Source organism: Alosa alosa, chromosome 4 (assembly GCF_017589495.1).
Source record: "Alosa alosa isolate M-15738 ecotype Scorff River chromosome 4, AALO_Geno_1.1, whole genome shotgun sequence".
NCBI classification, from domain to species: domain Eukaryota; kingdom Metazoa; phylum Chordata; class Actinopteri; order Clupeiformes; family Clupeidae; genus Alosa; species Alosa alosa.
Genome location: NC_063192.1, coordinates 5779778 through 5796461, shown reverse-complemented (window position 1 = coordinate 5796461; position 16684 = coordinate 5779778). Strand labels below are relative to the sequence as shown.

Genomic DNA, 16684 nt, shown 5'->3' with positions numbered 1-16684 from the left:
CAACGGACAGCACCTTCCAGGAACAACGAACAAAAATAATCTAAACTGAGCCCTTTTCGGTGCCATCTTTGTAACACTGTTAGTGTTGACTGCATTGCTTCCAAGACTCTGAGGCATTATCAAATAAATATTTTATTCACTGTAGGTAAAGTGAAACAATTTGACTTGAGGCAGAGTTTTAATCACATGCTGACAGGACGGACACAAAATCCATTTGGTGCTATCTGCCAGGTGAGATGGGGAAAAAAAAGGGGGGGGGTGCACAAGGGTACAGAATCAAGAGGTAATTCAAAATAACTGTTTATAAAAATAGGAGGTAAATTATTAAATAGTTTAGTCATTCCAAGCTGCTCTATTACAAACAAGTAAGTGGAAAGGGCACAGAGAAAAACCATGGCACCAACATAAATACTCCTACATCAATAATTTAAGCACAAATTCGGAAACCTTAAATATCAGCAAGTCAAATATCAACTAGAATACTTGCTGAGTCTCAGTATGCAATAACTAAAACCATTTCAGTCTGATAGAATACTAATGCCAGATAATTTTAGAGGGGAGATGATTCAGTCGGCTGTAAATTTGCATACACTAGAAACATTTAATTGTAAAGTAGGTTATCAATGAATGATGTACAACAGACACTTTAGGCCATTTTCAGTCTACCTGGCATAGACCGCACTTATAGATATGAAACGTGTATATTCGCTATACATACACTACTCACAAAAAGTCAGAGATATTCGGCTTTCGGGTGAAATTTTAGGATAAACCAAAAATCCATTATACTCTTTACAGGTGAACTTAATGTGACCTTTTCTAAACTTTTGAATGCACATGTCCAACACTTTCTGTACTGAAACATTACATTTCACCCGAAAGCCAGATATCCCTAACTTTTTGTGAGTAGTGTATATATAGTTCACTGACTGCCTCAAAAATCTAAATATAGCAACTACATTTTTGAAACTTTTGAAAAACTGGCAAAAATGGGCATACATTTCTCATGGAAACACCACTGTTAAATAGTGAGTTATAAAAAATACTAATTCCCCTTCACAACCAAGTTCCTTCACAAGTCCACTTCTTGGTTGAGACACTCAGTAATGTTAATGAGGCAATCAGAAAGTGATTGCCTCTAAACTGTACATGACATGTCTTCATTATTCAGCACTCAGGGTAAATACAGCTTCCAGGCTAAACAATTTGGCACATGCACTTTTAAAAAGCCCATTGCAGTTGTTGTTCCAGCTGGGATTGTTTCAAGAGGGACAGGATAATCAGAAAACTGTAAAAAAGGAATCCTGCTATCTGATGAGTATCAGATATATTTGTGGTCCACCTGCTGCTGTGGTGAGTGTCTGGTATGTATGTATGTTTGTGTGTATGTATGCGTGTGTGTGTATACATGTGATTTTTCAGGAGGCTGGCTGATCTGGTCATATGCTCTGGCCTTCTTCAGCCTTGTCCCTGAGGGTAGTCGAAAGTGCCAGCCAAGGCCTCATCCTTGGTTCTGTATCCGCTGATGCAGGGCCTCCGCTTGGGATTTTAAGCTGCGGAACTCCTCCTGGATGAAGTCTGTGAGGACCTTCCTCATCTCCATCTGTGTCAAAGCAAATTGATTGTTATTGAGGTTATACGCCTGGAGAAAGGTGCCTGTATGCTGGAAAGAAAACCATACAAGTCACCTGGCTTTTGTTTTCTGCTTTTAGCGAATCCACAAGGTGTTTCACAGTAAAAGGCTTCCCCACGTAAATTGTAATTGGCTGCAAGAGTGGGTTATGTGATATTTGGGTTATTTCTCTACATCATAATAATATAACCTAATTGAATCACATACTGTAGGTCAATAATAACCTTTTAGTGCTCTCACCTTTCCAGTCCGGGGTATGTAGGGATGAGTATTGGGTAGGACATCGTTCATACCTGAAACAGGTCAGAAACGATAAGAAATGATAGGTGCTGACATCTATATAAAGATGCTACTAAAACATTACCATCACAATTCAAAAATGAGTTTGACTGCAAAAGAAACTGTGAAACCATAATGAACATGCAGTGGATTCACCAATTTTGAGCCTACGTTCACATTATCCCATCCCATCCTATGGAGTGAAATGTTGCTGCACTGTCGAACCTTAAAGCCAAGTTTAAATAAGCTAAAGACTCAAGCCAATGAAGCGACCAAAATATGCAAAGAAAATAACTTTACTGCACACCAACTTATAAATAGAGCCTGACCAATAAATTGGTGTGCTGATATTATCGGTGATATTGGCTATTTGTCGATCTATCTGTATTGGCGTTTATAAAGCGACCAAAATATGCAAAGAAAATAACTTTACTGCACACCAACTTATAAATAGAGCCTGACCAATAAATTGGTGTGCTGATATTATCGGTGATATTGGCTATTTGTCGATCTATCTGTATTGGCGTTTATAACAGCTGATAACTATTTTAAAATGAAGTAAAGGAAAGCCAAATATCGATCCTCATTTTGACCAATTTCTCCTTACTTTTAGACACAACTTCCTCCTTTTCAGAGTCTGGTTGGTGGTCACCCTATTTCTACTACTTTATATAGCACATGTGTGACCTCCACTTCCCCTTTTAAACACCATCAACTATAGTATATATAGACTATATTATATATAGACTATCTACAGTGTATTTCTGCACAGAACTGCTCGCAGTTTAGAAAATAGGCGTCCCTTCTATTCTCTAGCTGGGTCGTGGTTGCAGCATGGTTTAAGCCATGCCTGAGACGCGGATATGGCAGAGGCACTGTGGCTTCTGTAACCTGTTAACATGGGTGCCGATATGGCACGGATATGGCCCTGTGGCTTAAATAACCTGTTAACATGGGTGGCGATATGAAAATCAACGTGCAACAGAGCCGTTCTGCAGAAGCAACGCAGGCAATGTGTTCAAGCCTTATGTCATATGAGAGTATGGACGTTATGTAAGGGATAATGTATAGAACGCCGGTCATTATTGGGAAAATAAATCCCGACAGGGCGAACCGGACACTGACGCGCCACAGGAGGGGTCTTGCTTTGCCCTGAAGGGACTTATTTTCCCAATAATGACCGGCGTTCTATACATTATCCAGCTTATTATACGGCTACTTGTCAAAACAAAAAAATAAACTCCACGATATGTCTCTTTACATTTATTTGTTACCGTTTCGTTGAGGCTTTTGTTGAGAAATCGAAAAATAGTTTGCAACACACGCTGAACTTAAATTAAACGTTTTTTAGAATACAGCTGATCAACCGTTTGCCTTCACTTTTGAATGAAAATTTTACTATTTCAGATGTCCTTAGATGCAAATAAGGACCGTAGTACTTTGGGAAATCCCATCCAAGTCAATGGAGCGTTCTACTTACATTGTGAAGAGCCGTATAATAACTTACATTATGCAATTTTCCTTAGTATCACACTGTTTAAAGCTGTTAACGGTGTGTAAAAAACACAGCAAATACCATCATAAAGCATAAAGTAAATACCTTAAAAGTTATCGTAACAAAGGTGTTTACCACAAATAAGAACAAAGACCTGACGTTATTATTCATAATAGTTCAATTATTTCATAATTTATTGTATATGAGCCTTTCATTTGGATGGAAGATAGTTAGACCTATTTAAACACAATGTCCCTCCTTGTTCAGTTCAATGCACTAAATATTAGAGTATATTTTTACATTGTATTTGTTAAAAATGAATATCAGATTAACAGATCAGTTCGGTCTTTAAAATCCCATATCGGTTGGACTCACTCATAAATGACACTGTTATGTCTCCATGTGTACTTCTATAAGGTAGCATGCTGTTTTGTTGATTTTGATCATTTGCACATTTGAGTCAGTTCGGTTCAGGACTGTCACCAGTCTGATATTGACCACATTTAAAAAAACAGCCACACAAAAAAATTTTGTATTTTGAGCAAAAACTCTGAATGGAACATTAAGGCTTGCAATGCGAATGTAGCCTAACTCACCCAAATGCCACATAGGCAAGATAATTGGATCAAGAGTACATTCAGCTATCAATCTTCCCACACCTAGAATTAGAAGCATAAAAACAACATGTTTACAAAACTGATGTTGAATAAAACATTTACGGGGAAAAAAAAAATATGACAAGGTAAAAGTAGTCTTACCCCATTTCAACCGTATCCACTCGTGGGTCATGTTGACCTTTCCTGCAAAAATATAAAAAATGATCTAACTAAATGTAAATCCAATGTTTGATAATAGCATAATGACTGCATACTGCATAAAGACTACAAGCTGCAGAGTAGTCTAATTCACTTTCCATACCCTCAGGGAATATATGTACCCAATCCCCTCGATTGAGTCTGTCCAAAAGGAAGTCCATGCCTCTCTGATAAACCCCATCACCTGTGACACAAGTCCTGTTAGCAACTGTTTTCATTTTACTTTATATCACAGAAAATTACATTTAACAACAGGGAGCAATAAAATGGGATAATTTATTCATTCTGAGCGCAAGAACGCATTCTGAATGCATTCTTGGCGAAGCGAGAGAGGGGCTAACATATAGGAAAAGGCTCTAACAAGTAACATATCACTTACAAAACTTACGGTTCAGTTACATAATGTACACTGCTTTTAAAAAGTTTCAGGTCGCTCAGAAATGTCTGTCGATGTATTCTTTGGGTAATTGTCTTGTTGGAAGACCCAGCGATGACCTAAGGCTAAACTATGAGCAGATTTCTGCATATTGTCCCTCAAAATTTCAACATAAATTTATTTTGTCATGATGCTATGCACCCAAACAAGGCTCCCTGTGCCTGAGGCTGCAAAACAGCTCCACAGAATGATGCTCCCACCACTATGTTTTACTGTGGGAACTGTATTCTTAGGGTTGAAGGCATCTCCCTTTCTTCGCCAAACATAAGCAACATCCATGGGCCCAAATGGTTCCAGTTTAGTGTCATCAGACCAAAGCACAGACTTCCAAAACTCATCTTTACCTTTCAAATGTTCACAGGTAAACCTCAGTCTGGCTGTGATGTGCCGCTCTTTGAGTAAAGGGGTTCTTCTGGGACGATGGCCCTGAAGCCCACCACAATGGAGAGCACAACTGTGTTCTTGAAACATCAACTCCAGAAGAGGCCAGGGGCCCGTTGCACAAAAGCAGAATTAAGACATCCGGGATAAGTTACTGAGCTGCGCTCAAGGAATCCAAAACAAGAGCGTACAGGCTTAATTGGTTGCGCAAAGACCAAGCCAGGATGAGCAGATAAGGATTCATCAAGCCAGGTGAAACCCATCCTGGATAAGTGCGTGCTCACGGCTCCCTCAAAGAGACCCCGCCACCGATCACAGATTCACCATGGCAACTAGAGCGGCTTCATTGCCTCTTCTACGGTGTAAAGTAGGTAGCGATAGCCTTTTCACAACAGCAACAAACAGCAACACCTCTGTTTAGGAGAATATTGCAACTACAGTAGTGTCGCGACCACCACGCGCAAAATGGTTACGGCGCTCTCGTGACGTCACATTGTCGCATGACAGGTCGGAAATGGCGATATGTAAAAGTTAATTAATGATCACAAATGTTTAAATAATGACAGTGGGTCTAGTTATATGTGATAACAATATGTAGTGGGCAGTGGAATAACTATTGGTTTCCGTTTGTGGTGACTGCTGACTGAGATAAGGGATGAGATTAAATAGATCCTGGAACTTAGCCTGGTCTGGAGCAGGCTAGCTCCACAGAATAAATCGCCATGGTGACTTATACCATAACATATTCTGCTGCCCCCTCTCCTGCTTTTGTGCAACCGGATCACGGATAAATTGAGCCAGGATAACCAAGATATCCTGGCTTAATCCCTTATCCTAGTTTTGTGCAATGGGCCCCAGGTCAGCAACAATCATCTTGGCAGATGCTTCGGGCTTCTACTTGACATCTCTGACTATTTTTCATCTCCATAGTTCTGGAAATATTGTGCTTACGGCCACGCCCAGGTTTGTATCTTACAGAGTTTGTCTCCTTGTACTTGGCAATGATGCAAGGTACAGCGGTTCTAGAGACAGTGAAATGCTTGGAAATGGCAGTATAGCCTTCCCCCTTATCATGAGCCTCCACTATCTTCTTTCTGAGCTCAAGACTGATATCCTTTGTCTTTGGCATGGTGAGTAAAAGTAGTACCTCTCAATAATGGGTTCAAGCTCCCTGTTCCTTGGAGTCCTTTAATGCTGATTGAATGCAGAAGTGTTAGGAAGCCAATTCGCCTTATTTCACCCAGCGGCCAGAACGAGGCTACAGGGTACACTTCCCATCACACTTCAGTCCAGCAGATGGTGGTAATGCACTCCGTTTGCAAACTGCCAAACAGAAAAAGAAGGGTTCGCTGGCCTGCCAGAGCTCTGGTAACCTTCAGTGAGTTTTTTTTTTTTGGGCAGTGTACCCTGTAACCTCGTTCTGGCCGCCGGGTGAATAAGGCGAATTGACTGCACAGGTGTGGTTTGAAAGCTGATTGGTTAATTAGGTGTGTTTTGAAAGCAAAAATTCACATGAGGGGTAATATTATTGACCACCCCATCATGGTGGCTAATATTTTTGACCACCCCCTTTTTCACTATATTTGATATAAAGCAAGGCTAAAAATTTATTTTATATTCCAAAATGTACCAAAAGCTACTAAATAGCACTGGTGAAGGTTTGAATATATCAAGTTTTATTAATGCTGCAAACATTGGGAAGAATTTTAGGAAAATGTTCCATAATTCCTGGGGGGCTAATCATTTTGGCCTCAACTGTAGGCCTATGGGCATATTGCCCATTTTCAATTCTAAAACAGCACATCCCATGCCTGAATTCAGACAGTGCCTGAACACTTAAAGCCTAATAGGCTGACTAGGAAATGGCACCAAAGAATTCTATCTTTTCTTCAAAAGCAAGTGATCCCAAACCTTTGAAAAACAGTGTACACCATGACTGCACAACTTTCAAAAGCACCTGGGGAAGAGAAGTCGCCTCACCTCGACACACTGGTACACACTTCCCTCTACTGAAAAAGCGTGAGTGGAACTCCTTGGTAAAGCAGATATCAGAGGCTGCAGGGGTCCTATGGCCAGGGTAAAGATGCAGACACATACAGGAGAGCAATTTAAGCCATCTAAACAAGCACTATATTAATCTAACTAAAAAGGTAAAATGATGCTAATTAAGTCACATCCTGGTCATTTACCTTCTCTCTTCAACTTGGTACTGCCCCTTTAATACAAACTTACCATCTCATTTTCTTGAAGTTCCACAACTGCCGAAGCTTCAGCACCCCTACAACGACAACAACAAAAACACTTCATTAGCTGGTAACCTCACAAAGCAAGCATTCTTGGTAACACTTTATATTAAGACACGCATATTCACCAATAATTAGCTGCCTACTAACATGTATATTAGTAGCATACTAGCCATTTGTTAGTCATTATAAGTCACTAATTAATACCTTATTCTGCAAGACCTTATTCTACCTTTACTAGACCCTTAATTAAGAATTTCCCCTATGTAAGCTCCTAATTACCCCTTATTCATAGTTATTAAATAAGTTGTTTGCATATGAATTATGACCTAAATATGCATGGCTCAGTATGGGGCTTGTAAGGTGGTAGTACCACAAGAACAGTTATTCACTCCTAATAATACTTATCAAAGATGCTCTTTTCAAATGGAACTTGGCACTAAACCACAAGTGCTAATAGTGTACAAATAACTCATAATTAAGTCTTTGTAATGCAGAATGTGTTCCCTACATATTGTCCGTTTTAAGTTAGCAGTACCTACAGGCTTGCTGTACCGAAAATTAACCGAACCGTGACTTTTGTGATTTTTGTGTACCGTTACACCCCTAGTATGAATTGTGCCATGTAAATAAGCTTTTCTGGACTTAGCATTGCTATACATGCAGTTACAACTTGCCATGGCTTTTCTGATTCAGCAAGGGACATACACAACAGTAAAAGTCTACAATATAGTGTCAAAACACGTCTCCTACCCCATATGTGTGGGTCATCCATGCAGGACTCATGATTGGACAGAGTGATGAGAGGACGGTCCTTGGGACGTTGATCAATTAAGTCCAGGAGAACATTCTGGTTGTGCACTTTCATGCAGTTCATGTATCCTGCAATCAAGAGTCATGACAAGACAAATGGAGGAAAAAAAAGACTGCAACTGCAAACTTAAAGCCTCTTATAGTAACAGTTACAACTCTTGATTGTGTGTAAATGTGATATGTGGGGAAGACTCACTGGTCCATAAGAAGCTATAGGATCCCACCATGCCCATTACCAGGGAGCTGGACAGCCTCCATCCCAGTCGGGGGCACTGTGGGAAAGGCCAACTCACCTCCAAGGGCATTGCGACCGCATAGGAGCCTTAATTCAAACTAAAACAAAGTTTGACAGGAAGGGAAATATAACCACCACCTGTGCTGTTATTCACAACAGGACCGTTGGTTCCTGACTAATCTCTAATGAATCAGATTACTACGTTTACTGAGAAGTTAGTTGTAATTTATTACAGCTGGCAACAGTGAGTGAAAGCATAATGCTCATTACAAAAAACACCCTTTACTAACGTTAACGTTTCTTCCCAACACTGTGGAGGAGTCATTAATAAACTCATTAAGAGTAGATAATATTCAAGCCAAGCAATTACAATACAACACTTCAGTTTTGTCATGCATATAAATATGCATTGTACATGGAATACAGAAATATATTATTAATTGTTGTAGTTCCTGGGATTAATATGCTGATGCAAGTAGATTTCTGCTAAAGAGCAACGTGACGTTATCTAAGGCATGGTGCTGCAAACACTGGTATCCATGATCTTTGTTCAATACTTTGTCTAATACAATTTCTAAGTTTCTCTCATATTCTGACGTAACTTGTAGTAACGGACTTGTTATTTCTAACAACTAAACACAAAACGTGGTATAATGTTGTGTTAGCAGCTACATGCTGCAGCCGCTACTGCAAAGAGAAAGACCAGTGCCTGCTAACTAGCTTGCTACCTCAGAAGTCTTGAACCAAAAATCAAAAATTATGGCAATGGACTCATATGTATGTCTGTACAAGTTATCGGGAGAAATGTTTTAACCTTTCATTGAGATTAATTGAAGAATTGTTAACAAATTAAAAAAAAAAAAAAACACACTAGCCACTTCTCAAGAAAGTAACACCCTCACCTTCTCTCCCGTCAGCTGATAGGTAGAGATCCTGGCACAGGAAGTGATTTGATGGACTATGACCTTGGGGTGATGCATGGATGTTGTAGTTTTATAAATGTAAATAAAACATGGCAGTGAACGAATTCTAGTGACTCTTCAGTGATCAGGCGTTATCTCTGGTCGTCCATACCACATATATCTAGCTCATTGGTAATTGTATAGTTTTACTGCAATATTTGATTTGGAACTAATAAGAACAATTCACATTAGACTCATCATATCCCTGGCCAATAGGAACAAACCTCATACCTACTACTAGAATGGGTGATGTAATTAGGTCAAAGGTAGCCTGAAAATGCAAGTTGTCAGAGAACTACATTTGAAATAAAACCAGGACACTAACTGATTAATAAAATGTTTATTTAAAAAAAATAACGAAATTCTACGAAGAAAATGTTTAATGAATAAAAATGACATATTCAAATATTTCCACATTTGGCTTTTCATCAGATATTCCACAGTTGATTGAATGATACAAAATAAACATTCAGTTTACATAATTTGGGCACAAACGTTTTAACATGTGGATTTTAGACAGCCACTATGCATATATTTTTGGTTGATTGGTGTAAAACTGGTATTTCTGAGAATGTGTGTAGTTATATAAATATGCCTAATACATTACATCATGAGATATGCACATCTTATATGTTATTCAAACTGTACAATTACAAATGTAATTTACGATAAAAGTGCAGCATGTAGTTTCTGATAAAAAAAAATTAAAAAAACTTTTCTACCTATGATTGCATTTTTAGTTTTCCCTGTTACATTCCACAAAACCTGTATCTTTGTTTCAATAAAGTTTGTACACAATTGTCTGCATTTTTGGCCCAGAAAAAAACATACATGTAAACAACTGGTTCCACAGATGTTCCACAGCATAATATATTTTTTTTTTTATAAACTCCACAATAGTTTGCCTGTAGAATACCATCATTGTAGTCTTAAAATAATTGTACTTTTTTATACAAAAAACTACATACAGCTTGCACTTTTAAATACAACATTACTGACCAATACTGTCAGGTGTAAGAACTAAAGGCGTATCCATTGTGTGCTGAGGCAAGGCACACTTGAAGGAGGTCTCCTCAGAATCACATAGATCACCAGCCAGGAGCCAACCAGTTCAGGCCCTTCAGGGCCACTTCAAACCCCAGGAAACAAGCCTTGAAATATGAAACACATGGAGTTTAGAACCTGCCTCCGTCTAAAATCACAGAGATAACCCTTTTTTAGAGGAAATTCGCTTGACTGTAGCATTAGCCATGATGATCAATAAATAAGCCAAGATCACAATATATTTGTACATTTCATGCATAATGAACATGCACTTAGTTCTTTAAGCACTTCGTATGCGTTATGGTTTGTAAATTATTGTTTTATTTCCATTAGGCTGTTGATTAATTTGACATTATTGTTTATTATTGATATTCTCCTTAATGTATTCTTACCATGTCATTGTTTTTTATATTATTGATTGAATGGACATCAGGGTTGTGCACAATTCGAATTGCAATTCTGCTTCCTGTTTGCTACCTCAATTGAAATGCAAGTGAAATTCAAGAATTAAATTGGAATTTAAGGGCCAGTTCCAATTCAATTCTGGAATTTTGCACAAGCCTGATGGACACTTTTGTTTATTATTGTTTTTTCTCTCATTTTCATTGCTTATTTTATTAGACTATTGATTGAATCGACATTGTTGTTTATTATTGCTATTCTCCTTATTATAGTTTGACCAACATTATAATCTGTTCCCTGTTAAATTTTTAAATATTATGTTGTTTTTGTATTTGTGTGTCGCTTTGGACAAAGGCGTCTGCAAAATCCCATAACCATAACCATAATGTATCCATTTAAATATACTCTGAGTCACTGTTAATAAATGAAAGAATATAGATCAAACAGTAAACTACTATTTACCGCATTGGCAGGGAAAGCTCTCAGCATGACAGCAGTGAAGCCCTTGTAGAGCGCACGGGCTCCTTCCTCTCGTATTAATTCCTTGAGAACATCCATTAGTCCCCTGTAGCGTCCATCCGCAGCTGTACAATGCAAAAAGGTATCTTGACTTGACCCGACTACATAATGCATGGTCAAGTGTGCTCACAAGTGTGCAGAGTACTCGTTGTGTTGTGTCATAACCACCAGGGGGCAGTGTTGAACTTCAGACCCCACATCATTCCCACATTTTATTTTTTTTGACCTGAGAAACACCTCCTGAGATCATCATGTGGTCAGTTACTGCACACAGCTTGGAATTTGCTGATCAAAGGTTCCCAAAAGCAGGTTATCACTTATAGCCTACCTGTCTGGAAGTTGGACTTCAGCACATCTGGAGGGAGGGCAATCACCCAGTTCAAGATGCCTGCTGTTCCACCAGCCAGAATAATTTTGGGAGTACTGAGGTGGTGAACACTGAAGAAAACCAGGGAGTGAAAAGGAATATACGATTATGATCACCCTAAAATAACTATACTACCTTTCATTCATTATAGGTAGAAAATATAATGAAAAAAAAGGTGTAAAAGTTTTTAGTTCTTTGGTGCATTTTAGTTGCTTTGGTGCATTTCTAGAATCATCATTGACGTTTGCACAACAGTTTGTGCATTTCACAATTAGTGCAAACTGCACCGCTTACACCATCGTTTATGAACAAGATAGTCAATCTGCTTTGTCATGTCATCAATATGACAAAGCAGTTTGACTATAAGAATTTTCTAATGAATAATGCACAAGGAAGTACTATTTTCTGTGCGGCATAGCTATTTCAAGTTACAAATGAGTGTCTGTGTGTGGGGCGGAGGGATTGATTGCAAGAGACTGGATATGTTTCAAAAATGTTACTGTACTCTACTGTTCGTACTGCAATTCGTTGGCACACAGTAGGTGGGTTTACATGGGTAGGTTTTTTGTCATTCCAATTAAACTATTCCGACTGAAAATGTCATGCCATCTGTTTACATGGGGTACATTATAATCCAATCAGGTGCTCTCAAGCACTCTAGAATGTGATCGGAATAGCTCTTGCTGCTTTACTTTTGCTTGAGAAGTTACAGCAGGCAACCCTATTGACCATATACATTTGGTATAAGAACGGAATACCCCGCCCCTTTCATTCCGATTAAAATTCTAATTGGATCGGTTTTATTCCGATCATATGTGTCATTTCTATTCATATTGAGCCATTATTCCAATTCTAATCGGAATAAAATCGTCCATGTAAACCCACCTAGTGTTACAGTAAGAAAACAAAGGATTTTACAGCATTGTGCAAATGAGAAATTACTAATTTACAGTAAAACATAGGAAACACACTTTGGGCACCCCACTGTAAGCCAGATATACTGTACAGATACATCTTTCTATACATCCTGACATTCCTGTCTGTCAGGCCACATATTTTTGTTCATTTAAAACATGCTTGAAAGATTATGACAACTAGTTCAACACTTTTGAATGTAATGACTCAAACGATGAAATAAGGTCTGTTTGTTGCATTTACTGTTTGTTCGAAGCAATGAGAACTGCTATTATGATGTGAAAAAGTGATAAGATAATAAGGAGTTGGAACAAGCCGTTTCAAGAATTTCAATTCTTGCCTGAGAATTGCACCAAAGTGACTAAGAAAAATGGTAAATAACATGATATGTAAGATACAGGAAGTCAAAATATAACCTACCTTTCACCTTCTGGCGTTAGTAGGCGTTTCACATACTCATAGGTCAAGAAATATAGACCATTGGAAGGCACATCTGAAGGAGGTAGAAAATACATAATTTAAAACTAGGTTAGTCATTTATACACATGAACAGAGATCCTTCAAAATTGTTTTTATAATTAATGTTTGTTTGCTGAACAGGTAGTGGACAGAGGTCTGGAAGGCAATGTGCTTAATGATTTTAAAACCCGATGACCTTTTCAAACTGAATATTTTGGAATATTTGTAGCAGACAGATTGTTAGAAAACATACATCAGTCAGACATCTCTGACATACAAACAAACAACAACACAAACATGTCAAATGTCCACTATTGATACCTCTGATAAGAGTTAGTACTGTTCCTTTGTAAACACTGCGAATCCCCTGCTCCTTGTAAAGCCTGATTGCACAGTCCACAGGTCCAGCATACTTTAACTGACCAGAAGTGGACTGAACCTAAAAACAGTGAAAAAACAAAAAACAAATAAGTAAACATAAACATAAACACAAACACAAGTACTTCAATAAAGACAGAGGCAAATACACACATATTGCTCTGGGACATGGCCCTGCTCATATTATATCACTGGATAGGTTGACCAATGTACTAAGCTATATTTATGCATAGTCTGTTAAATGTAACCATGTAAGAGTATCCCTTGCCTGAAGCAAACATTTTATTCTTTCTCCAGGTGCTACGATCACGGTGGTGAAGACTCCTCCCAACATACCAGACATAAAGATCTGAGCATACCTAGAGAGGGACAACACAGACACAGGGAGGGGGGCGAGGACAGATGATGGCATTGAGTTGGTGATGCAGAAGGGGTGGGTGAAATGGAAGAGAGTGATAGGTGGACATGGGGGGCTTCAAACACACTGTTATTTTTAGACCTGCTGAAGCGCGTACTCTGGCCATTCCCCCCACTCATGTGTACACCATATACACAACACCATACCACACAGAGACAACAAATCTGTCCACCTGCTGTACCAAGCTGACCGCTGACTTGCGCTGAGAAAGCCCCCCCCGCCTACTCACGTGTGAGGGATGTTGGGGTCAGACTGAAGCAGCTGCTTCCCCAGTCCGAAGCCAAAGAAGCTAATGGCCATCATCGGGGCAACGCCAGCCAGAGGGGCCCCCATGCCTCTGTAAAGACCCAAAATTCCCTGAAAATAGACAGAGATGGAGACAGGGATAGATAGATAGATAGATAGATAGATAGATAGATAGATAGATAAATGTAAGACATTTCAATGTGGAATTTGTTTAAATGGTAAGAAGTGAACTGAATTGTTCTTTAAGAGAAATACCACTGGTTTCACATCAGCTGACTCTCACCTCTTTGGACACTGTCTTTCTAAAACAGTCATATGTTCCTGTGTAGAGCACATATTGGGTAGGGGAGACTTTGGGTTGTGTTTGAAGGCGAACCTGTTTAGAAATGATTAGTTAGGAAAGGTTTTATGCATTACTTAAGGGGCCATTGCTTTTCACTATTTATAACAACAACAAAAATAATGAAATGGAACTTTACATGTTAGATGCCAGTTTACAAGTAGAAAATCATTTAGAGGTATTTTCTTCAATTGTCAGTCTAAGTAACAGCACTTTGACAAATATGACAAGACTCTAAGTAGGCCTACACAGACAATCTGCTTCACCTTGATAAGGAGGATCTTCTGGGATAGGGTGGACTGCCTCGTGTTTAATCTATTGTCTGCTATTCTTCAGATAAACTTGAGAGGGGTTGTCGCAGACAGTAAAAAGCAAAGTGAGTTTCCAGTCCAATTTTTCACAGTACGTCGGGTCAAATAAAAGTACATTTTCTGCGTGAAGTAACGTGGAATGGCACGCCAAGTTATAAATAGACGTAACCCGTAACCTTCCGTTCACAATTGAATGGCAATGCCACTTTGAACTTGTCACTAAACCACAGGGCTACCTACATTAGCGATTTCCATTGTGTTGTACCCAAGCCTTTTACTATTTTACTCTACTCTGTCAAACAATACCTAGGCCTACCCTTGGCTATTCTAGTAGAAGCCTGACTGACACGTTGAGATTGCTGACGTTATGCTGTAGCCGGCAAATAGCAACTGTCAACGGACACTGACACTGACCACTCGACACTTCGTCTGACTCGACCGTTGCCTCAACTCCAGTTCATCTATTTTAAATATCTAGTTTGATTCCCTCATTTCGGACCGACTGTGGTAGACTACAAACAGAGAACTTTATAGGCTACGTCTGACTGTAAATTATTCTGGAGATTACACAGCTTTATTGTGACTGACAAGACCACAAGACTGTGCGCAAGCCAGTGTTGCAAGGTGTAAATGTGAGCAAATGCAATGTACAAAGTGGCCAAACGAGTTAGAAACGTGAGACATGGCGTCATTAAAAACCTAGTCTGATTCACAAGGGATTAGAGAGCAATCTGTCAGCAGGTGGATTTATCTAAGCACTTCGATGTCACGAACTCTTTCTGCATGATGCTGGACACTAAAGGTATTTTTTCAGAAGCCTATTGACCCATAATCGAAGGGCAGGTTTAGCCTGATTGTGTCCTGTATGATCCAGGGGACAATGAATGGACCTGTACGCCTTACACCTTGCGGAATTAACACAATGTATGGATCTAGAGTTGTTGTAATTGTAGGTTTGACTGACAAATAACAAGCTATGCTGACAGCTGAATACAGTTATACTTTGAAGATACCTTGATCGTATCAAGTGGGTGTCCAGCAAATAAAAGGCACGCTCCGGCGACTCCACCTGCAACGAAGTTTTTCACCGGGGAAATCCTTCTCCCCGGCTCCGTCTCTCCCATCCTAGTCTTCCGATAGGAATGGGGTAAAAGACTCGATAGCAACTCACTATCGCTTCAGTCTCGGAAAGAAGAGTTTTCGGCTCCCCTTCTCAGACTTCCAACTGAGTGGCCTACTCCCAGTTGAACTCTTATAAATCTATTGCCACCGGACTTTTGACTCCTCTTTGCTTAAGCTCGTGATTTGCAAGTTAATACTTTACTTCCTGTCACGCTGCACAGTAGCATCCTCTGTTGGCTACAGATATGTACTGCAGTTGAATCAACTATGCAGAAAAAAGTTATGCCGCGTTTTTCATTGGTTTTTCGAAATCCCTTGCTTCTACAGGAATCAGCACAGTGGTACCGAATCAACATTGCCAAATACCTAACATGATTTTTAAAACGTGGCTCATAAGAATTCCGCAGTGGCACAATCGGGTCCCATAGCTTTGATATGAATTGCTAAGTGTTTTTCAAGCGCAATGAAGAATATGTCTGTCTCCACAGACTGAGTAGCCTAGGAGCAGAAGAATTTCGCAAACGTACACTGATTAACCCAATAAGTGCTGGAGTGAGTAGTGTTTGCAAAATCTGTGGGGCACACAGAATGCTACAAAGTTACTTTAATTGTTCATTCAGAGGGGCACCTGAAGTCATCACATCTTAGAGCCTACACATCATTGAACGCTATTCATACTGCTCAATTTCTATGGGGGTGTGACATTACAGTCGTCATACTGATATTCTTTCTCTTCAAATACAGGTTATTTGTTTTCTCAGCTTATTTTGGTTAGCGTGAGTGGGTGTACATAATGCTGGATTCATGTCATGATTCAGTTTCAATATCAGGTGTTAATGGATTTAGCCTATTGTGAAATTCAAGCATCAGT

General features: G+C 39.2%; 2 protein-coding genes across 2 annotated transcripts; both read right to left on the bottom strand.

Annotated features, from left to right (window-relative positions):
- Positions 1–119: 119 nt before the first annotated feature.
- Positions 120–9285, bottom strand: tafazzin (tafazzin, phospholipid-lysophospholipid transacylase). The gene is made up of 11 exons (XM_048242237.1): positions 9233–9285; positions 8292–8428; positions 8036–8164; positions 7272–7317; positions 7020–7105; positions 4326–4406; positions 4166–4207; positions 4004–4066; positions 1874–1926; positions 1689–1766; positions 120–1603 (listed from the first exon to the last, which is right to left on the bottom strand). Exons 2-11 carry the CDS (start codon positions 8398–8400, stop codon positions 1502–1504), a joined length of 789 nt encoding a protein of 262 aa, XP_048098194.1. The 5' UTR covers positions 8401–8428; positions 9233–9285; the 3' UTR covers positions 120–1501.
- Positions 9286–9617: 332 nt separating this feature from the next.
- Positions 9618–15993, bottom strand: si:dkey-150i13.2 (mitochondrial carnitine/acylcarnitine carrier protein). The gene is made up of 9 exons (XM_048241384.1): positions 15705–15993; positions 14324–14416; positions 14024–14151; positions 13645–13735; positions 13320–13437; positions 12960–13032; positions 11586–11695; positions 11201–11322; positions 9618–10443 (listed from the first exon to the last, which is right to left on the bottom strand). The coding sequence occupies exons 1-9, from the start codon at positions 15813–15815 to the stop codon at positions 10381–10383; spliced, it is 909 nt and encodes a 302-aa protein (XP_048097341.1). The 5' UTR covers positions 15816–15993; the 3' UTR covers positions 9618–10380.
- Positions 15994–16684: the final 691 nt, after the last annotated feature.